At 50.1% G+C, this 23,544-nt stretch overlaps 1 protein-coding gene across 1 annotated transcript in view; it reads right to left on the bottom strand.

Annotated features, from left to right (window-relative positions):
• Window positions 1–1,575: 1,575 nt before the first annotated feature.
• ELOVL5 (ELOVL fatty acid elongase 5) overlaps window positions 1,576–23,544 on the bottom strand; it is an 83,914-nt gene continuing 61,945 nt past the window's right edge. The window contains exons 4-8 of the mRNA XM_056108980.1: window positions 12,288–12,365; window positions 11,209–11,380; window positions 8,272–8,396; window positions 5,492–5,626; window positions 1,576–3,442 (exon numbers count right to left, since the gene is read on the bottom strand). Of these exons, the coding sequence (XP_055964955.1) occupies window positions 3,296–3,442; window positions 5,492–5,626; window positions 8,272–8,396; window positions 11,209–11,380; window positions 12,288–12,365 (657 nt within the window). The 3' untranslated portion in view covers window positions 1,576–3,295. The remainder of the gene's footprint in view (window positions 3,443–5,491; window positions 5,627–8,271; window positions 8,397–11,208; window positions 11,381–12,287; window positions 12,366–23,544) is intronic.

The raw sequence follows: 23,544 nt of genomic DNA, 5'->3' as shown, positions 1-23,544 counted from the left end.
GCCAGACTGGGGTGCTGGATGTTGGGGGCAACAGGATTTGGGACCTGAAATGGTATTTTGCAAACAAAGCGATAGATTTTGGGGACCATTACTCTTGAAACCAACTTTGTGGTATGCTCCTAGACGAGGGTGCCTTAGTGAATGCAGGGGTGGGATGGGGTTCTCATAAAAAAAATCCTGAAAAGTCTTTTAAAATTGGATCGGAGAGACAAATCTGGAAGATCAGGGGTAAAAGGCACCTGCGTGCAGTCAACCCCAATTAGATCTCTATCATCACATATGGTCTCCCAGGCGCTACCTGTTTTTGTTTCTCTCCAAAACCTCTATTTTTTGCTATAAATTTTAAAAATTTATTTTACTAAATGCTGATCTTTATATCCATTTAAAAAATTTGTTTTATTGACTCACTGTGAGACCCTTCGAAAGCTGTTCATGATTTGGTTTCAGTCACACCGTTTGACACCCATCCCTCCACCAGTGTATATATCCCATCATTCCCACCTCACCCTGCCTCGATGGCAGGTACTTCTCTCTCTCTCTCCCACCCTCCCTTTTGGACATTGTGATTTGCAAGAGATACTGAAAGACCATCGGAAACATTCCTGGACCTACTTTTAACACTCCGTTCCTGTTCAATGTGATCATTCACAGCAATTTTTATCATACTGGTGTCTTCTCTATCCTATCTACCCTCTGCCCCTGACACACTCGTGGTAGATTCCAACCACTGGCCAGTCCTCCTGGCCCCTTCTTTCCATGGTCATGAATATCAGTCTTCTACTATTTATTTTAAATCTACCACAAATGAACGCAGTCCTTCTCTATCTGTCCCTCTCCTTCTGACTCATTTCACACTCAGCGTGATACTCTCCATGTCCATCCATCTACAGGCAAATTTCATGTCTTCATTTTTCCTAACAGCTGCATAGTATTCCATTGTGTAGATGTGTATCTCTATTTTTTTATATCTACATATCATGTAAAAAAAGTCCTCGGTGAAAGAGCTAAGTGGGGTGGTGGTGGAACAATGACTACCCAAAGATTGCCACTGCCACTGTCTTCCCGTTGTTCATCGATTTGCTCGAGCGGGCCCAGTAACGTCTCCATTGGAGACTTTGTTGTTACTGTGTTTGGCATATCGAATACATCACGGGTAGCTTGCCAGGCTCTGCCGAAGTGGGAAAAGTTTAAGAAATTGCCTAAAGGTTAGAAAACCCTGCTTATTTGCCTTCGTGGGACACAGGCATGGCTGTCAAGTTGTCTGTGCTCTACCAACTGTGTTCTCTGGAGTACTGCCTTTGAAAGCCGAGAATATGCACTTATCACTAGAAAAAGTATGTGACCCTCCTATCGAGAAGAGAAGCCTCCAACAGTGGGAGGTGGCAGTGGTGGGTGGGGGCAGGGGAGAGGGAAGACCATGTGCTCCTTGAGCACACACACACAGAGCAATCTAACCTTCAAGTCAAATGACTTACAACCGCTGAGTAAATCCAACTGCACCAAAGGTACAGACGCTGAACTGTCCGCGTGTCTCTCAGAACTGGCAGCACAGAGACAAAGCAAACAGCCACGACGGGTAATCGAAAGTGTTTTAATGATTAATGTTTAGACATTATTTAACAGTGTGGATCTATCCAGGTGAGCTCGAGCACACTTTGACAGCATACTACCGAATGTTATAGTTCCTGTACTGAATTCTGTGACGACATTTGCAAACTAGTACCTGGGAAGACAAACATTTACAAATATACACGTTCTAGATTTGATAAGGTCAATGTAAACAGATGCTATGACTCCTTCCAAAGAGAAAACCCACAAGACTAATAATATAAGAGCCAGTCAGCTCCCTAGAATATGAATGTGCAAAATTAAAGCATGATAAACTGATATTTACATAAATATCAAACCAACAATTAGTTTACACATTTCCAATGTCCTTCTAAGTATGTTGAGTGGTTCTATGATGATTCTCCCCAGCCCACCCCCCCCACCCCCACATGTAAAAGGAGGTATCCAGAGGCTAAATTCCAACACTTTAAAATGACACATCTTAAACATGTCCTTAACTGTTTAATCTCTGCCTCAATGGGGGGGGGGGGGGAACACATGATTTTACGAGAAGCCAGTCTATGATTTTTAAATAAGCGCTTCTAAGCAAATTTTCAGCATCTAAAGCAGGAAGAAGGAAAAAAAATTATAGGTGGTGCGATTAGATTCACATCAAAAATGATCTCTTAGTTCCGCGTGATAGCAGCCGTTTAATTTCACCTTAAAAAAATTGTAAGGTCCCTTTTCTCCCTATCAATTTGGGTAGTCTAGGCACATTTTAAAAGAAAAGTTTGTGTCAAAACAGGTAGCAGTCTATGACTGAAATCAATCTAATGAGACCCTGGAAACCAGCTCCCCACTGTCTATGGCAAATACCAAGGTGATCTCTCTCGAAAAGCACGTAACTGCTTGTGAGTGAAAAACAAAACGGGCCGTTTCCTGCCAGAAAAGAAAGCACGGAGCAGCGGAGGAAGCTGGAATGGCCTACACATGTGACTCACCTCCTAAAAATCCTGAAGGCAAAGAATAAGTATTCATGTTCCGCAAGACAGCTTTCAAGCCCCCCATATGTTTTCCCCTTTTACATTAATAGTGGCACTCAAAATAAAAAAATAAGATCTGTTAAAAAGTTAAAACTGCCTGTCCCACTTGATCGGCTCTCTGACTTAAAGCCAAGATTACAAAACCCAAGGTGCCTTTCTGATTTTTGTTGTTGTCGCTGTTGTTGTTACAAGGTGTTCGAAATTAGGTGTCACCGTCTTTGACTGTGTTTTTTTCCCCCCCTTATACCGCACTATTAAAAATGAATTAAAACCTTGCAACATACCCTAAATTGAAACTAATAAGCTTTGGGCCCTGCTTTGTAAATTTAAGGCATGTGTGTTTCTCTACGGTCACAACATTGTACAAATTTACAGTCACATGCATGATCTAGAGTAAAAACAAAAAAAAAAAGAAAGTTGGGATTACAGTGTTCTTAAATTGTGAGTCACAATTCAGCACCTATCAGGTTATAACTAATAAGGCAACAGCAGTGTCGGCTACTACGAGGACACCCCCCTCCGCGGCACGGCGTGGCGCAGGCGGGGGTGAGAGCCCAGGAACGTTAGCGATCGAATGCCTACTGCAGAATCTGTGTGCACGCGTTCTAGGGGGGTGGGACTGACGCGGCCCTGCAGGGCCACACTAGAAGAGGCCAGAGGAGCTGCGGGCCACACGGCCGGGGGGACGCGAGTCAGACCCGCGCTCAGTCCCTCCGCTGCTTCCTCAGCTTCACGCTGTTGTCCAGCGGAGCGAAGTTGTTGGTGTGCCCGTTGACCACCATCGCTGCTGAGCCGTTCTGGTGCTCCTTGGGGTGCTCTTTCCTCCGGGAAGATCCCTTCTTGTTGTAGGTCTGAAATGCAGGAAGGCGGATGAGAGCCTCTGGCGGGAAGTGTGTGTGTGTGTATGTGTATGGGGGGGTGGTGTGGAAGAGAGGAGGGGGAGGTGTACCCCCAATGCCAGGCCTTTTGTGACAACCTGTTTGCAAGCTCTCTCTTTTTTCCCCTTCCTTTTGCTCATGGAGTCAGGAGTGATCTCCAGGACTCACTTGATGTTCAACTAACTCATCCATTTACTGAGGCTTAACCTGAGGTTGTTTTTTTGGTTTTTTGGGGGGGTTTTTTGCTTTTTTTTAGCTTTTTTATTTTTTTGAGTCATATCGGTGACACTCAGGTGTGATTCCTGGGTGTGCACTCAAGAAATTACTCCTGGTGGTCGTCTGGGGACCATATGGGATGCCGGGGGATCAAACTTGGGTTGGACACCTACAAGGCAAAACACCCTACCCATTGTTGCTGTTGCCCTAATCTGAGGTTAAGTCCACGGAAACACAGACTGCAGAAGAACTAGTTAAAAAAAAAAAAGAGGTGGGGGCAGCTGGAGCAATATAGCAAGCGAAGAGGTCACTTGCCTTGCATGCGGCCACCCCAGGTTCGATCCCCAGCATCCCATATGATCCCGAGACCATCCCTGAGCACAGAGCCACGACTAAGCCCTGAGCACTGCCAGGTCTGAGCTAAAAACAACAAACAAAATGCTTTTTTTAAAAAAAAAATGCTTTTTTCATTCATTCTGTACTGTACTCAGCTTGCCCTTTCGCATCTGGGATGGCAGGAAAGGATCATGCGGCCAAACGGGCTTCTCCCACTCTGAAGACTGTCTCCTGCCACTCCTATCCCTGGTCCAAAGGAGCCTGTCTATGGGCCAGGGTTGGAGCTCTGCGGTCAGCACAGGCCTTGCATGCACGACACCCTGCCACCACAAAACCAAACAAGCACACCAACTCCCACCCCCCAGGAAACAACAGCAATTTGTGCTCAATACACCCTGCTTTTGCCTTTCAGGGAAAAGAAGCTCTGTCCATTAGTCAGGACTTTGGTTGGGTGAGATTTTGATGTCACCTACTTTTTTTTTTTTTTTGCATTTTTTTTGGGTCACATTCGGCGATGCTCAGGGCTTACTCCTGGCTTTGCACTCAGGAATTACTCCTGGCGGTGCTCAGGGGACCATATGGGATGCCGGGAATCGACCTGGGTCGGCTGCATGCAAGGCAAACGCCCTACCCGCTGTGCTATCACTCCAGCCCCATTTCTTGAACCTCCCATAAGGCACGGGTCTCATGGGTAACCTAAGCCGCTATGGTGGGCACAGAAAGAGGAACCGTGGAGAGCCACCTCTCAACCCAGGGCCTGGCCAGCGGGAAGGAGCAGCATCGGGCTGTGATCACAGGGCTCCCAAGAGATCGCTGCCCTCCAGTGACCCTCCTGTGGGCAATGACCTCTAGGACACGGAGCACAGGGGAGTGATGAGAGCCCCCAAACCTGAAAGTTGGGACAAAAGAGCAGGTTTCTATGTATGCATCTGAAGACAGGGAAGGGCGTAGCCCTGGACACTTAAGTTTCCCATGGAGTGGGCTGAAGAGCTGCAAGGCTGGGGGCCAGAGCCACAGCACAGCAGGTAGGGCGTTTGCCTTGCATGTGACTGACCCAGGTTCAATTCCCAGCATCCCTTATGGTCCCCCGAGCACACTGCCAGGCGTAAGTCCTGAGTGCATGAGCCAGGAGTAACCCCTGTGCATTGCCAACTGTGACCCCAAAAGAAAAAAAAAAAGAACTGCAGGGCTGTGACCGAAAACCACCTCTTTCCTAGGGTTTTCCACCGCCGGTCAGAAACCATGCCAGCCCCTTGTAAGCCCATGTGCTTCTCCTGCAGGAATGCCCAGTCTTGCTCTCTCCGGAGATGCCGGAAGTCAGGAAACACCTGAAGTGGAGGCACTGTCCTGCCATGGCGGCCACAGGAGAATCCAGCAAGCACGGTCCCTGCCTCATGGTCAGTGAATGGACAAGGGCCTTGGCTGGAAAGACCCCAAACCTCAACTGTCACCAGACAAAGTGAGATTTACCTGAATGTAGAAGTTGGTGAAGAGCGTGATCAGTGAAATCATGTATCCGATCTGGAAGTACAACCAACCCAGAGGGAAACTACATGACCAGATGATGCCGCAGGTGGTCTGGATGATGGTCAGCACGAACTGGAGCTGCGGGAGGAAGGGACCAGGGCTGAGCGCCACGGGGACAGAAGGGTAGGCCCTGACCCCTGTACGCTGAGTCTCTGCTTCCACTTAGTCACCATTCTGAACTACCAGAAACAGGATGCACACAATACACCAACACCCTGTGTTCTGCAAGTCACACCTTCCATAAATTCAGGGCGGAAGAGGCTAGATCCGAGTGAGCAGATCGAGGGAAGACTAGCAGCCCTGAGCTAGATAGATCAGCTACCCAAATCGCCTTTCATAAATTCAGGGCAAACATGACAATACCATGAAGTAAATTCCAAAGTTAAGAGAGTAGCTCTGAATAGCTGAGATCAACACCAGGAGGATTACTCCATAGCTTAGAGGCCAGCCGGGTATTCTAGGGGAAAGGGCAGCTCAGATAGAGAAGGGAGCACCAAATAAAGGCTGTTTGGAGGATCCTCCCAGGAGGGTAGATGCGTGTTGAAAGTAGACTATGGACCGAACATGATTGCCACTCAATGCCTCTTTTGCAGACCACAACACCCAAAAGGAGAGAGAGAACAAAAGGGAATGCCCTGCCGCAGAGGTGGGGGTAGGGGGGGTGGGGGGTGATATTATCCATGGGGGTGGAAAATGGGCACTGGTGGAGGGATGGGTATTTGATCATTGTATGACCGAAACCCAAGCACAACGATTTGTAAATCTACAACTGTACCTCATGGTGCATCACTAATAAAATAAAATAAATAAATAAAAAATTAAAAATTAAAAAAAAAGAGAGAGTAGCTCTGAAAAGGTCTCACTTGGGGGTAACTCAAAGCATCGGAGCACAGGACCAGGGACCCTGCAGGCCAGTACCGCCGGGAACAGTGTGTACACGCGTGTCCCGGTACAGGTTCACATTTTATGAAGAAACAGGCTAGCTGTGTGAGGGAAGGGATGCCTTAACTAAACTTAACTGCGGTGGCCATTTCTCAACACAACCAAGGAACAAACCATGAAACCTGAAACTTTCAAGCACACCTTCGACTTTGCAATGTCCCGTTGTCAATTAGTGATCAAACTGGAAGGTAGAGAAAATCTGCGACAAGCACGCCAAACAAACCGCGATGTTAGGGCCCACTCCACGATGCCACACATGATGCCAGGGCTCTGGGAGCCTCGGCGGAAGGAAGGGCGCAGTACGGTCTGCTAGAGGAAACCACTGACATCAGGGCAGGATGTTTGAGCCTGCCGGCTCCCTAGCGACTCTGGGTGGGACGTTGGGGTTTGGGGGAGCCAGATGAATCAGACCCAAACAGCTACCAGGATGCACCCTAAGTGCACAGATATTTCAAGTCAATCTTGAGAAGTGGTGAAAACGGGTTGGGGCGGGGGGTGGGATTGGGGGGAGTGTCAGGAATTGAGGACAGTCGGTTGCCAGCAGGTGTGATGGCCCCCTCAGAAACAGGGTTGGGAGGTCAGTGCCTGCGGTTCTCAGGTTTCCATCCAGAGATCTGCTTTGGTTTGTTTATCTCTGCCCCTGTTTTTTTAGGACAAGTAATCTGCCCTAAGGAACAGCAAGGCATGGTGCTTAAAAAAAAAAATCCCTGGCCAACCAGATGCCATCTGCTACCCCAAAGGGCAGAGAGGGCTCTGGAGAACAGCCCCCATTCTGCTGCTCTCTCGAATCCTGCTTCTTTCCACCAGGCAGGCAAGGCAAATCAATCGGTCTGGCCTCCAGGCCAAGCACAGCGTCACAGCAGGGTGAGAAAAAATTAACGAGGTCCCACGAAGCAGCTGGCAAGGAGGTGATAATGAAATGGCCAAGTGGCTTCAGAGACCTCAGGGGCGCTGCCCCATTCCCCCCCCAAGACACACACACACACACACACACACACACACACACACACACACACACACACACGTACAGAAAAGTGAATCACAGATGTGGAGGGCAACAACACATTGGCTTGCTTTCTGCAGGAAAATGGGTTTCCCTCCAGAAATCAAGGACAAGAGGGGGCTCAGGGCTTCTGGTCTCCCCTCGGTCTGCTCACTCGGACCTAGCTCTGTAGAGTCCTCATCCGTCTAACAGGGCAATAACGGTCAGGCTACTGGAACGACCCCGCGTAGAGCTGACTGCTTGGGTCGAGGGCATGCCGGCGATAAGGAAGAGAGCAGGAAGGGATGCCTAAGGGGTGAAGAAGGGGGTCCACACTCAAGAGGAAGGAGGGGAGGGCTAACCACACCGAAGGCCAACAGGTGCTACCAGCCCCTATCTGGGCAATTCACAGGCAGCTTCCACTGCAGATCTGGGAGTATAATCAGAGATCTCTCTCTCTCTCTCTCTCTCTCTCACACACACACACACACACACACACACACACACACACACGCACGCACGCACGCGCTGAGATCAAACAACGGAGCCTGCACTAGGGGAAATGAAGATTCTAGTCTCCACCTTGCAGCTCACGGTACGCCTGGGAACGGTTTCTCCGTTAATTAAAGCCTGAATTCCCGGCTCGGTCTGCGGCAGGCGCTGAACTGAACTGGGGCGAGTGTGAGAGGCGCCGTCTCCAAGACTATTCAGCAAAGGCAAAGGACGAGGGGCAAGCCCCCCCGCCCCCCCCCACCCCCCCACCGCAGCAAGCCTGAGGACACAGGCTGAGCCAACTCACCAGCTGGCCCTGGGTGATGTACTTCTTCCACCAGATGTACGGCCGTATGGACGGGATGGAGGACAGCCCGTAGTACGAGTACATGAGCACGTGGATGAAGCTGTTAAGCGTGGCCCCAAAATAAGCTGCAGGAACAGAGGAACAGAGAGGTTTTGGGGGGGGGGGGGTGGGGGGGGGGAGAGACGTCAGTTACCTTACCCGGTGCCAGTTCCACAGCAACTAGCCCGCGCGTTTTTCTGACTCTCAAAGAGACGCTGCAGACGTGGTCGGGATTCGACGCCCACCTGGGCACACAGCCGTCAGGAGGCTCTCTGAGGCCGGGACTCGTGACAGCAACGGGGTGGCCACGAGACCAGGAGAGGGAAGCAGCCCAACACGGAGCACCCGGCCCTCCCCCGCCCCAGACAGCTGAAGCAGCAGAGTGCAGTGCGCCCAGGACAAACAGTTCACTGCCGGCTCTCTCCACGTCAGCTGGGGTTTGCGATTCCCACTGGGTTGGCAGAGTTCAGAATCCAGTTCTTTAGAGAGAGAAGCTCCATCTCTTATCATCTGACTCCTCATTTTTCGTAGGACCAACCAGGGGATTTTTTTGCGGGGGGTGGGGTGGGGTGGGGATTGGTGGAGATTGTTGCTGAGTGGAAACTGAGGACCTCATACAACGAAGACATCAGCAGGACCTCGAAGTTACATCCCTGTCAGCCAGGCTTTTGTTTTTGTTTTTGTTTTTTCTTCCTTTTTGGGTCACACCCGGCGAGGCACAGGGGTTACTCATGCGCTCAGGAATTACTCCTGGCCGTGCTCGGGGGACCATATGGGATGCTGGGAATTGAACCCGGGTCAGGCTGCGTGCAAGGCAAAACGCCCTACCTGCTGTGTTATCACTCCAGGCCCAGCCAGGCTTTTGAAAGCTCGCATCTCCTGCGTGGCTAACAACCAAAGTACCTGTGCTTTGTTTTCGAATGCACAAACAGGGGCCGCTCTCAGTGGTATTCCAGGGTTGGGCGCTGGGGAACCCTGGTGGGCAGGGCTTAGAACAGAAGTCAGGGGCCAGACAGGTGCTGGCTGGAGCTGGCCCAGAGTGGAGGCAAAGGTGGGGTCAGGGCATGAGATTCTGCTCCCGGCAGTGGGACCCTGGATCAGTCACTTCTTTTCCCTGCTGGTTTCTCATGGGCTAGATGGGGTTATGGAAACCCTGTCATCCCAAAGCCACACTGAACATGTAAATTGCTCTTCAAACATATCACTGTCATCTTCACTGTATCACTGTCATCCTGTTGTTCATCAATTGCCTCAAGCAGGCCCCAGTAACATCTCCTTCATCCTAGCCCTGAGATTTTAGAAAGTGCCACATTCAAGGCTCTTTCAGGGTCAGGAGAATGAGACCCATCATTGTTACTGGGTTTTGGCATATTGGCATACGCCACGGGGAGTTTGCCAGACTCTGCCGTGTGGGCAGGATACTTTTGGTAGCCTGCTGGATTCTCCAGAGTAAGAACTAGATAATAAGATGTCGTGTGGCCGCAAATGTGGCTGTGTGCTTCCGGGAGCTGGGTTTTATAGTCTCTGGGTCTTGGCCGTTGATGGGATTACACGGTGCTGGGGGCAGTTGGTGGGTGTAACGCCTGGAAGATGGGGGATCTGGGTGGAAGAGGCCCAGTCCCAATCCGAGCACGCTTGGAGATCTACGCCCCGGGTCCTGCACACCTGGGTTCCTTCATGCATGAGGCTCGTCAAACATAAGGAGACGGTTTTTATTACAAAGCTTACCCAGGGGCTGGAACGATAGCACAGTGGGGAGGGCATTTGCCTTGCACGCGGGCGACCCGGGTTCAATTCCCAGCATCCCATATGGTCCCCTGAGCACTGCCAGGGGTAATTCCTGAGTGCAGAGCCTGTGCCTCGCCGGGTGTGACCCAAAAAGCAAAAAAAAAAAAAAAAAAAAAAGAAAAGAAAACGCAAACTCAGTTTGGTTGTTGCGTTCCATTCTGGGGCCACAAGCCAGGACACTAAGAGGCTGTTCCAGGTGGCACATGGAGGACCTTGCGGCGCTGGGGACAAAACCAGGGGGGGATCATGCTTGCCGACCTTGTGCTTCAACCTGCTACACTCTCCCGCCGGCCCTGCTTAGACTCCTAATGCTCTACAGTTGGCCAAGGTTAATTCATGAGCTGTTCCTGAACACTCTTCTCTGGCGCTCAGTGCTGTGATTCTGTCTTGCTGGCATGTCCTCACCCCCCCAACCCCCACCGAACACAATAACTGTAAAAAAATAAATAAATAAGGGCTCAAAGTCATCGGGAACAGCCGCCCTCTATGACAGAAAAGATTGTCCCAGTTTCATTCTATCCCCCAGGCTGGGAAACTGGTATTTTCCTTCACTTATATTAATACATCAGCGCCAGGATAGTCATCAAACTAGGACAAGGTCTTCTTAGCATATGGAATGCCTGGGCCATACAAACTATCCTTTTTGTGAGTTTTTCTTTTCTTTTTGGGTCACATCGGGCAATGCACAGGGGTTACTCCTGGCACTGCACTCAGGAATTACTCCTGGAGGCGCTCAGGGGACCATAAGGGATGCTGGGAATTGAACTCAGGTTGGCCGCGTGCAAGGCAAACGCCCTCCCCGCTGTGCTATCGCTCCAGCCCCCAAACTATCCTTTGGAGCAATGCAGCTCCGAGGCTTGATGTGGACATGTGCAGGTAGAACAACTCTATGCAAGGCACCATCTCTGGAGGGCGCTCGCGGACCGAGCACACTTGTCTAGTCTCCCGCAAGGCTCTGTGTCGAACCCAGGTACCGCCTGGCCCCTGAGCTGGCTCATGGTGGCCCTGATGAAAACCAAGTGGTTTTCATTTCTATTCGGTCTCTCCGGGCACATGTGGGCTGCCTCCCCGCCCCACCCTGGCCCCCAGCTCCTTCCGCCCACAACTTACAGTGGCCACAGGGGACCCAGTTCATCACGAACCACCAGATGTTCAGCATCGAGGCGTGGTGGTAGACGTGCAGCACCGTGATCTGGTGGTTGTTCTTGCGCAAGATGAAGAAGATGGTGTCCATGAATTCTATGAGTTTGGAAAAGTAGTACCACCACAGTACACGGATGATCTAGGAGGAAGAGGGGAACAGTGCCTCAATGTCACCTGCAGGCTTACAGACCCCCCGGAACCCCATGCTCACTTGGAAAAGCCAAGATGGGAAGATCTGGTTACTGCATGAGCCTGTAACCAAAGGAAATGGACAAGTATCATGCTAGCGAAGTGAGTCAGAAAGAGAGGGATAGACATAGAAAGATTGCATTCATCTGGGGGATATAAAGTAACAAAATATGAGATTAATACCCAAGAATAGCTGAGATCAGCACCAGGAGGGTTACTCCATAGCTTAGAGGCCAGCCGGGCATTCTAGGGGAAAGGGCAGCTCAGATAGAGAAGGGAACACCAAATAAAGGGTGTTTGGAGGATCCTCCCAGGAGGGGAGATGCATGTCGAAAGTAGACTATGGACTGAACATGTTTGCCACTCAAAGCCTCTTTTGCAGACCACAACACCCAAGAGGAGAGAGAGAACACAAGGGATTGCCCTGCCACAGAGGCAGGGAGGGATGGGGGGATGGGGGTGGGGGGGATATTATCCATGGTGGTGGAAAATGGGCACTGGTGGAGGGATGGGTATCTGATCATTGTATAATCGAAACCCAAGCACAAAAAATTGTGAATCTACAACTGTACCTCATGGTGTTTCACTAATAAAAATTTAAAAAAAAAAGAGGGGGTGTCAAAATGACAAGAGGACTAGTGTTTATTTATTTATTTATTTATTTGTTCTTTGGGTCACACCTGGCAACGCACAGGGGTTACTCCTGGTTCTGCACTCAGGAATCACCCCAGGCGGTGCTCAGGGGACCCTATGGGATGCTGGGAATTGAACCCGGGTCAGCCGCGTGCAAGGCAAACACCCTCCCCGCTGTGCTACTGCTCCAGCCCCAGTCAACAACTCTTAAAGAGACACATTACCTTCATATCGGATTCTCCCGCGCTGCGTGTGCCCTGACAGAAGAAGTTGTACTGGCCTTCCCATACTCCAGTCACCAGCTAGGAAGCAAAGGAAAAAGCAATCACCGATGATGTCACCACCATGGAATTCTCTGCGGTCCATTTCACTCATTTTGGAACTTGTGAAAACCAACCTCGACTTGGCGGAGGTGGGTCTGCACCACGCCAAAACCCCTACACGGTAGAGGAGTATTAACAGCAGTGGAGTAGTAATAGCAGTAGGAGTACTATCAAGGCCTGAGCATTAATCAACGGTGGAGTATTAATAGCAGTGGGAGTACTGTCAAGGTCTAAGTATTAACCAATGCCTGGGCCTGGATTTGACAGGGAGTCACAGAGGGACGCTTCAGAGGTCCTCATTCCCCCAGGGTCCCCTCACAAGAGCCTTGCTGACTCACAGGCCAATTCCCATGCTCCTTCCTGACCCCCTTCTTCCCTCTCTGGGCCCCAGGATGGGCAGGGAGGGGTGGGGTCCGCCTAACAACCTGTCTTAGAAGCCAGTGCCTGTCTGTCTTGAGTGCATAGCCCTGAAACCCAGGACACATTAAAATACCGCCAGGGTCGGGTTGCAGGGAGGGTCATCTGTGACCAGAAGCTGTGGAGGGGGTGAGGGCTGAGCAGGAGTCCTAAGGCGCCCAGGAGACAGCGGTGCAGCCCGTCTGCAGCCCGCACCTGGAGCGCCTGCTGCAAACCTAGCAATCAGCACCCGCTGTAAACCTAGCAATCATCATCACTGTGCCCTGAGGCCTGGCTGCACTCCGTATGGGAGAATGAGAAACTTCTGAAGTCCCCAGAATTCGGCCACCAGCAGAGTAGTCACTGTTGCGTCAACGTGGGGTGCAACACAGCATGCCTGCTGGCTGGGAGGGGTAGTTTCTCCTCTGCATACCCACAGGACACTGGCCTAGCCGAGCTCCAAGGACCCAGGGCCAACGGACGAGCCAGGTGTGAGGCCAGCCAACATCCAGGAGCTGGCTGGCGAGGGCCCATGAATGACGTGATAATTACTCCAACAACTCTTGGCAGAAAAAAAGGGTCCCGTGGCTGCCCTGGATGGAGGGTTTAACGGGACCACCCTGTGCGTGTATTGCAAACAACTGCTCACATCTGCTCAGGAAAAGGAGTCCACGGCAACCCGAGAGTCCTGTGAATTTCTGGTGGCCTCGCGGCAGCAGACATAAAACTCTTTTGGGTGGCCTGCCTGCATCTGAGGGCATTCCACTCCTGCGAGAGACACCAGCCCCCTTCATCCATCTCAATGTGTGTCCCCGACTCCGGCTGCCTGAGCATCTCCTAGGAACTTAGAAGACACACGTCTCGCACACCCCAACAGACCAGAGAGCTCTGAGACTGGTTTACCAAGAGGCTGGCCGGGCACTGGCACCTCTACAGCCTAATAAGCAATAAACCTCTACAGCCTCCTAGAAATCGTCAGAAAACCTGGGTCCCTGCTGCAGCCAGACAGAAACTTGATCCACAACTGGCTTGAATGTGACCTAAGCTTTGTTTTGATCAGAGCTGGCTTTAAGCTGTGGCTCCCATGCTGGCTGGGATCACGATTTTTATTTTTCTTTGCTTTTTGGGTCACTACCCAGAGATGCTCAGGGGGTTCCTCCTGGCTCTGCACTCAGGAATTACTCCTGGCGGTGCTCGGGGCACCCTATGGGGTTCTGAGAATTGAACCGTGTGGATGGCAAAAGCCCTCCCCTCTCTCCATTGTGCTACCTTCATATGACAGCCCCTTCATAACATCTAAGAAGTCACTTCCACCTGGCCCCACACCCAAACCCATTAAACCAGAAAGGGGAAGTGGGTCGGGGGCTTCTATTGTGTTCACAGGTAATTCTAACCTGTGAGGACTGGAAATCACGGGTCTGGAGCAGCTCAGGATTGCTCGCAAAGCCACAGGGTGAGGAGATGAGACAGAAGCTCCTGCAGCCCCCACCTGGCCAGCGTGTCGCAGAGATCAGCTGGGCGGGCACACAGGGGCCCGGCAAGGAACACGGGCTGATTCGAAATGCCCGAAGAGCCGCTGCTAAACGTCCACCCAGCCTGTCCTGGAAATGCATGCTGCAGTGGTACCACAGACTCTCACTGGCCACCCCCTACCTGCTAGCTCACTCTCCTCCAACCGGCTTCCTTTGTTTTCTTTCTGTAGGGTCATCTTTTACACAGGGGTGGGGGATGGGCGTGTTTAAAAAAAAAAGCACATCTAACATGAAGCGTTACCACCTTTAACAACATGTTAGTAACCTCTCATACAAGGGCTTAATGGCTCCAGTGTGAAAAATAACAATCTTCACACAACTTTCCTCGAAGGAAACTTTTTGGGATCGTTTTTAGTGGATTATTCATAATAAACAATGCAAAATAAATTACTGAGGTCCTGCTTTGGGTCAGGTTTTGGGGATCTGGGTGGACGAATTCCAAAGACGCTGGTGGGAAGGTGTAACAGCGGGGGATTTGGTGATAGAATATTAAACGTAACAAATCATTGTGAACTTTATGAAAATAATATTGAAAAGGGGACTGGAGCAATAGCACAGCAGGTAGGGCGTTTGCCTTGCACACAGCTGACCTGGGTTCGATTCCTAGCATCCCATATGGTCCCCTGAGCACCGCCAGGAGTTAATTCCTGAGTGCAGAGCCAGGAGTAAACCCTGTGCATTGCCGGGTGTCACCCAAAAAAACCAAAAAATAAATAAATAAAATTGAAAAAATAAAATGAAGAGGTAATGATCTTTTGACCAAAGCCCTCCAGTGGGATTTAGAGTCCCTCTGTACTAGGGAGGCTGGGTCACCCCGAAGAGCACTGCAGAGCAGGGAGCAGGGCTGGGAGGGTGATGTGTTCCCTCCCTCCAGGCCAGGCCCAGCTAACCTCAGCTCCAAAGTTCTTAACATGAAAAGATGGGTGGAACCGAATACTCTCTCCTAACACTGATCACACCCTGAGCGACGCTGTGGTGGAAAGAGCAGCAGCCCTGGAAATCACTAGGAGGCAAGTCCTCTAGGCTAAGCCTGGCCCAAGTAAGCACATCACATGCAGACCTACCAGAGAGCCAAATATTAGAGAATTCCCATCCGAAGTGGGCGGAAGTGGAATTGAGGGTAGGGTGCTGGGGAGCTTAGAAACCGGAAGTAGAGGGTTGTAGGTGCTTCCCTACCAAGCCTTCCTACCTTGTCTCCAGGTGAGTAACTTCCTATATGTGGGGCCAGTGGGAAAGCCTGTGGCCCAAGGGAACTGAAGGACCTGGGGGTGGGGGTGGGCGGGTCCAAGTTCTCCCAAGAGAACTTACTGCTGGTGAGGAACTTCTGAGAAGGCAGCCCTGTTTGTGTGCAGATGAACATGTGCAAGCAGAAGATACCTTACTTAAGGGTTTGTGGGGAAGGCAAGGGAACTGGGGGTGGGGGGATGCAGACCCGGACCCCCACCTGTCATCCTGGAGCTGTTCTACCACAGGAATGGGCACAGATGGGCGGGGTGGAAACGCTAGCAGAAGCGACTCTATGAATATGCCTCCTTTCTTTCCCAAGATTATTCTGGAGGAATCCAGGAGCAGCACCCAACTCTTTTGGGGAGGGGATGTCACACCCCCAGCGATGCTCAGGGGTTCTTCCTGGCTCTGCACTCAAAAATTACTCCTGGTGGTGCTCAGGGGACCCTATGGGATGCTGGGAACCAAATCTGGGTTGGCCGCATGCATGGCAAAAGCCCTACCCACTGTGCTATCACTCTGGCCCCAAGCACCCACATTCTTAATGCTAACCTCAAATCACATTTGCCCCTCTTCCTAAATGGGGCGAAATGAAAAAAAATCAAACACCCACTGTGACGGAAGGCTCTTCAGGAACTCATGACCCAACAGCTTTCCCAATACTAATGCACGAGGCAGGCAGAGACTGGCACTCTGAGCCACTTCCCCACTGCTACGGTCAAAGGCCACTCATCAGACCCGTCACTGCCTTCCTGACTGAGTTTCAAACCCAGACAGGTGGTCAGGAGCTGGAACTCAGCACAGAACTGCCGTGCATCAACTTACCTCAGCACACGCAAAAAGCGTCACCCAACAGTCATGCTCCACACTGCGTAGGGGTGTGTGAGGAACGGGATATTGGGCCACCCCTGGCATTCCTCCTTGGAGGAATCCATCCTGGGTCAGCTATCTGCAAGGCAAACACCTCACCGGCTCCACAATCTCTCTGACCCAGCAACAACCGTTCCTTAATTCTTTCATTTTGCTTTTGGGCCCACACCTGGCTGTGCTCAGGAATCACTCCTGGTGGGATTTGGGGGGCCGGGGATCGCACCTGGGTCAGCCACACATAGGGCAGGCGCCCTGCTGCTACACTAGCAATCCAGCCCTATTTTATTTTTTTCAAGTGTCTCATTTCTGTAGCCATCAAACTGCAATCTCCAATTAAAATTAAAATTTCAATTTTCAATTTTCAATTTTCATTAAAACTCCAACTCTGTCCTTCAAAGTTCAGTTGGAAAGGTTTCCATGATTGCTCCCGGGATCACTCCAGGCTGCCTCTGGTGTGGAGACTGGGAGTTACTAATTTGCTCTCTTCATTCTGGTCAACGGTCCACCGTAGGCTCCTTGTAAGTCCTCGGGGTGGCTGGACGGAGCACGGGTACTTGCATACAAGAGGTGCCGAACAAATATTTGCTAAACTTAAAAACCTCAGGGGGCTTCTTTATGTACCCCAAACCTAGGCCTTGAGTTTTATTTTCTTTGCATTTTCACATCTGCTCGGAAAAAAGGAGAAACCCAAACGTAAGGTCGTTTCACAAGGCTTGAATGTGACCACGTGAATTATGGTCAACCAGAGGAAAGTTCATCCTCATCCATGTTTGGAAGAGCCTTACTTCGAAAGGGATGAAATAATTTAATCCCTAGGAACTAAGAATCATGGTGCTGGAGAGATAGCACAGCCCGTAAGGCGCTTGCCGTGCAAGCATGACAGATCCGGATTCAGTCCCTGGCACCACAGATGGACCCGGAGCCCCATCAGGACTGATCCTTGGGTGCAGGGCCAGCAGGGAGTTCTGAGCAGAGAACGGCGTGGCCCCAACATAAGACAAAGCAAAAATCATTCATTTCAGTTGCTCGGCACGCCCCCAGCAGGGCTCTGTCCCCTCTGTCCTGCAGGAAGCAGAGTACCAGCCCAGAGGCTCTCGGAGCTGAGGCCTGGCCTTCTCTCCAGTCCCACAAGGACACCCGAGGAGACGGTGCTGAGTCAAGGTCACCATGGACACCAGCTCCCGCGGGGCTCAGGCCTGGCTTCTTTCCAGAGCGTGGCTCTGGTCAGTTTGCTGGACACTAGCGAGCCCCAGACACTGGGTAAGAAGCACCGGTGGACACTGGTGAGGCCTTGGGAGGAAGTTCGGGTCTCACCGAGGCATCTGTGATTCAGCTCCAGAGGGCAGGGCCCAGGCCCGGGGAACTGGCCGCCACCAAGCGCTGCGTCCACACCTGTGCGCGTCCCCGTCCCACCACCTACCCCAGGAGCGTAATTTACCCTCCCTGGTTTTTTTCCACGTAACCAAGTTACCAACTGCAGCCCTGCAGACCATATGTGTTTTCTCCTCCCTTGGAGTAAATCGAACTTTAATTAGGCCTGGAGCGTGTGAAGAGCTATAATTAATGCCTCGCTAGAAGCTTTCTTCTCTCCTTCTGAGACAAATTCAATAAACCCAAGGTAGCTTCATGCATCTTTTCATTTAAAGAAGACACCTCGGAAGCAGGTCCCAGCCGGGGTCCAGGCCACAGGACGCGGAGTGAATCATTGCTAACCAAGTTAACTTTTCTCCTCCAACACACTTAACCACAAAAGTGGCAGCCTTCAGCATCGTGACCATCCATCCATGCCTCTTTCCAACTGCTGCCAAGACAACTCATGAAATAAGGTCATTTAAAAACGCCAAAAGAGCCATCCTGGGTGGCTTTTATCAGCGAGTATCCCCAATAGTCCATGATGTTGGAGCTATAAGGTGACCCGCTCCCCAGAGGGGCAGGTTGGCTGCATATTGTGAGAGGGTCTCGATGGGCTGTGTTTCTCTCCGAGCAGATATGGGATGAGGGACAATAAAGACAGATCTGAATGGGGCTCCAGCCGTGTGTGTGTGTGTGTGTGTGTGTGTGTGTGTGTGTGCGCGCGCGCACGCACGCAGGGAGGCATGGGGCGGTGAATCTTTTCATTTAGAGAAGACCATCCCCTCTGGGGGTCAGGGGGAGAAAGTGACTGCCCAGGCATGTACTGTTTTCTGTGGATAGGTTTAGGGGAACATACTTAGTGGTGGCTGACAGCGTACTCCTTGCTCTGTGCTCAGGAATCACTCCTAGTGGGGCATGGGTTCCCATGGGGGAACCATACAGATGCCAGGGATTGAACCTTGGGCAGCCCTGTGCAAAGCAAATGCCACTACGTCCTACACTATCACCCCAGCCCCTACTCCAGGCATTCTTGATCATCAAGAGCTAAAGACAGTACTTTTCAGGTCACAGGTATGAAAACACACTGATAGTCATCATTGTGCTCTGCATCGGAAAGATTTGAAATTCGTAAACCAGGGCTGTCCACCACAGAAGTCTTCAGAACCAAGCACAAGGAAACCCCCGGTTCCCTGGCCAGCCCGACACAGGGATGTCTGTTTGGCATGGTGGAATCCCTTTTGCTCCCTGCTCAGGACTCCTGAGAGGTGCTCTTCGACCGACCGGCTGCTGCGACACACCCAGTGATAAAGGTTTCCAGTAAGTTCCAAGGGGAAAACCAGTGGCCGCAGGTAAAACGCCCTCAAGCCACAGCGCCGCCAGCTCAGGCCTTACTGCACAAGGGTTTGGAGGACACAGATCCCAATGCCAGCGCCACCTCAGGACTGTCCCTCTGTTCTGGAACAGGAACGGTGCAATGATCATCAAATAAACAGCCAGCCCAGCAGTACCTGGAGTGCGGTAGACAGCCCCTATCGATATCTTTACTATCATTGTGCCCGAATGTTCACTACTCCTGCTTCAAACACTCCATGACCAGGTCCTTTAAGTGGGGCTGATTCCCGCCAGGAAACCCATCTCGGCTGGCTCTCGCCTTCCTAGTCAGGCAACACTGCACAAAGACTCAAACAAAAGGCCTCGCTTCTGATGTGGGTCATGTGACAAGCTGAACCAGCAAAGTTGGCATTTTCTGTGGAGGCAACAGTGGGATAGAACATGAAGGCTTTCACGGGTATAGTATTCACTACTGAGTCACACCCCGAGCCCGCCCTCTGCAGAAAGGTGACTGCTCACTGCCTACTGCTATAACAACAACTATGACTACAACAACCTGACTACTAAGTACTCTTCTTGCAGAGTAAGTCTGCTTTGACTGAGGGCTTGACCTTGCTAAGCCAGCTGCAACAACACTTTCCTAAAGGTGGGCAGAGACCACGCAGACAAGGCAGGTGTGGCTGGGAGCCAAGCGATTCCTCCCCTTCCTCCGGTGGGAAGAGGAAGGCTGTCTGCGATGCAGCCTTCTCCTCATTCTCCCCACTCTAAGGAAGGCAGGCAGACAATCCAACGGGTGAGGAACAACTTTGGCTGCTTTCATTCCTTGACGTTTCTCTTAGGAGACATTTTCTCTCTGGGGGAGGGGGAGCAGAGGGGTGACATCTGGCGCTGAGAATCAAACCAAGATCAGCCCTAAGCAAGGCAAGTGTCTTAATCCCTGAGCAAGGAATTAGAGCTGTAAGTGAGAAATAACGAATCACGAATCATGACCATCCTGTTATTCGTCGATTGCCTCGAGCAGGCCCCAGTAACGTCTCCTTCATCCTAGCCCTGAGATTTTTAAGAAAGTGCTATATTCAAGGCTCTTTAGGAGAATGAGACCCATTCTCATTCAAGGAGAATGAGAAATATCTCACTTAAAGGTCAGTCTTTTTGTTTTGGGTTTTTAGGCCACACCCATCCATGTCTTACTCTGGGCTGTGCGCTCAAGGATCAATCCTGGTGGTGCTCAAGAGACCACATGGCGTGCTGGTGGATCAAACCCTGATTCGTTGGTTGCAAGGCAAATTAGTTGGCTGCCCTGCCCGCTGTTCTCTCTCTTAGGCCCCAATGGCCAGGCCTTTCTAATGAAGTTTATTAGATACGTGTTTCTCTAAACTTCTGGCAAACGGCAAAGAACATAATAGAAGATGTCTTTCCCTAGTACTTTGGTTAAAAATATTAACTTTATAACAAAATATGAGATTAATACCCAAGAATAGCTGAGATCAGCACCAGGAGGATTACTCCATAATTTAGAGGCCAGCCGGGTATTCTAGGGGAAAGGGCAGTTCAGATAGAGAAGGGAGCACCAAATAAAGGGTGTTTGGAGGATCCTCCCAGGAGGGGAGATCCATGTTGAAAGTAGACTATGGACTGAACATGTTTGCCACTCAATGCCTCTTTTGCAGACCACAACACCCAAAACGAGAGAGAGAACACAGGGGATTGCCCTGCCACAGAGGCAGGGAGGGGATGGGGGGATGGGGTGGGGGGGATATTATCCATGGTGGTGGAAAATGGGCACTGGTGGAGGGATGGGTATCTGATCATTGTATAATCGAAACACAAGCACAAAAAATTGTAAATCTACAACTGTACCTCATGGTGTTTCACTAATAAAAAAAATAAATAAAAAATTAAAAATATTAACTTTAAATAGAAGATTAGCACTGTAGCACTGTCCTTCCGTTGTTTTTTATTTTGGCTTGCAGTTCTGGAATCGAACCCGGACTCTCGCACATGCAAGCAAGTGCCTCATCACTGAGCCATATCCCTACCCTCTCCCTTTCGATTTTCTTTCTACCAAATGTATAAACGATGAACAAATCTCCTTCACCTACACTTTTCATGCTCCATTTCACAGCTTAAAAACTGTCATTTGGTTATCTTAGTTCATCGCTAGTAATCTTAAGGTTCCGTGCCTCCCGGCTTTCATTTTCATCTCGATCTTCTTTCTTTCAAGATTTCTCGTGGCCTTCAAGTACCTGTTCATTGTTTGAATTAATTTAGACCTTGCCAAGACTGATATGAACTCATGTCACAGGGTTAAACTAACAAAGATATCTATGACTACATATTTATTTTTTTAAGGGCGGGATAAATAAAGATTAGTGATTATGATGGTGGAACTCTTAGGACATCGCTCTGAAATCTCTGAAATAAAAACCTGAATTAAATTTCACAATCTCGGGGCTGGAGCAATAGCACAGCGGGTAGGGCGTTTGCCTTGCACACGGCCAACCCGGGTTCAATTCCCAGCATCCCATATGGCCCCTGAGCATGGCCAGGGGTGATTTCTGAGTGCAGAGCCAGGAGTAGCCCCTGTGCATCGCCTCTGGGTGTGACCCAAACAGCAAATAAATAAATAAATAAATAAATAAATTTCACAATCTCCTTACTATGTTGTCAAACTTTATAACTGCCCTTCTAGATTTGATGTAAAAAAGTGCATACCAGTAGCCAGAATGAAATTTAAAGTTCTGACATACACTAGTGGTGGGTGTGGTATACCAACCTTATATTCTTGAAAATGTAATGCTATCTTAAGTATAGCTCAAAGTGCCTAAAATCATTTTTTTTAACTCAACGGATATGCTACTATGGTATCTGAGTATTAAAAAGTCAGATAAAACTAAATGTAAGCATCCTCTGTATTAAGCGATCCTTTTGGAGATTGGGCCACTCCTGGTTGTGCTGGGGTCCAGGGTTGGGAGCCGAATCTGGGTTTTTTCCCAATCCCAGCACTTTTATTTAATATGCTTCCTTCCAGCATAATCCATACCTGATCTGGTATGGAATTTTTTTTTTTTTTTTGCTTTTTGGGTCACACCTGGCGATGCACAGGGGTTACTCCTGGAACATGCACTCAGAAGTTACTCCTGGCAGTGCTCAGGGGACCATATGGGATGCTGGGAATCGAACCCGGGATGGCCGTGTGCAAGGCACACGCCCTACCTGCTGTGCTATCTCTTCAGGCCCTGGTATGAAATTTTTTTAAAAATTTGTCTTAAGAATTACTGCCTCCTGGGGCTGGAGCGATAGTACAGCAGGTAAGATGTTTGCCTTGTATACACTGACCTGGGTTCAATCCCCAGCATTCCATATGGTTCCCCGGAGTACTGTCAGAAGTAATTCCTGATTGCAGAGCCTTGAGCATTGCTGGGTGTGACCCAAAAACCAAAAAAAAAAAAAAAAAAAACAACCCACACCAACTTCCTCCTTATCCATTACTTTTCTGTGCACTCTAAGTTTTAAGTTAAAACTGTTCTCCCTAGCGTTTGCCTTACACACAGCCGACCCGGGTTCAATTCCCAGCATCCCATATGGTCCCCTGAGCACCGCCAGGAGTAATTCCTGAGTGCATGAGTCAGGAGTAGTAACCCCTGGGCATCACTGGGTGTGACCCAAAAAGCAAAAAAAAAAAAAAAAACCAAAAAACCAAAAACTGTTCTTCCTATCTCTCCCCCTCTCTTGCTCCACCTACGCCCTAAGTGTTGAAGGATCAAGGATCACTCGTGGTGGTACTCAGGGGACATATGCAGAACTGGAAATCAAAGGGGATCGGCTTCATGCAAGACAAGCACCTGAATCCTGTATATCTCTCTTGCCCTGGCTGTTTATTTCTCTATTCTGTATCTGTTGCTTAGACAAAGCCCAATTTGATTTTTGGGGGCTGGGGAGGGGCAGGAAGGGGTGTCCCACACCTGGTGGGGCTCAGGGGTTATCCTGACTCTGTGCTCAGGAATCACTCCTGGCAGGCTGGGAGGACCATACGGGATACCAAGGATTGAACCCGGCAAATACTCCTACAGCTTTCCTATACCTCTCTGGCCTCAACAGCTTAGTCTTATATTACCTCTTACTCGACATGCCAAAAAGAACATTTACTTTACTTGACAACCCTTCTGGAATCTCCCCAAATCCAGCCACCTACAATGGCAATTGAAACAGCAATTGTCTTCCCCTCTTAACCAGAATATTAAGAAGTTAAATAATAAAGTCACAATTCGACCTCCGGCTCCTGACAACTGCGCGGAAGGCAAAGGTGTGAATTCAGCAAGATTTAACCACCTGAAAGATGTTTTTTCCCCCAAAATATTGCTACACATTCAAAAACAAGTTTTTTGGGGGCATTTTTGGTGTGAGCATTGGAGGCACACCTGGTGGTGCTCAGGGATCACTCCTGG

This window comes from Sorex fumeus, unplaced genomic scaffold, assembly GCF_029834395.1.
Source record: "Sorex fumeus unplaced genomic scaffold, SorFum_2.1 ptg000241l, whole genome shotgun sequence".
In the NCBI taxonomy this organism is placed as follows: Eukaryota; Metazoa; Chordata; class Mammalia; order Eulipotyphla; family Soricidae; genus Sorex; species Sorex fumeus.
The sequence above is the reverse complement of the archived record's forward strand: the minus strand, read 5'-3'. Positions and strand labels throughout refer to the sequence as shown.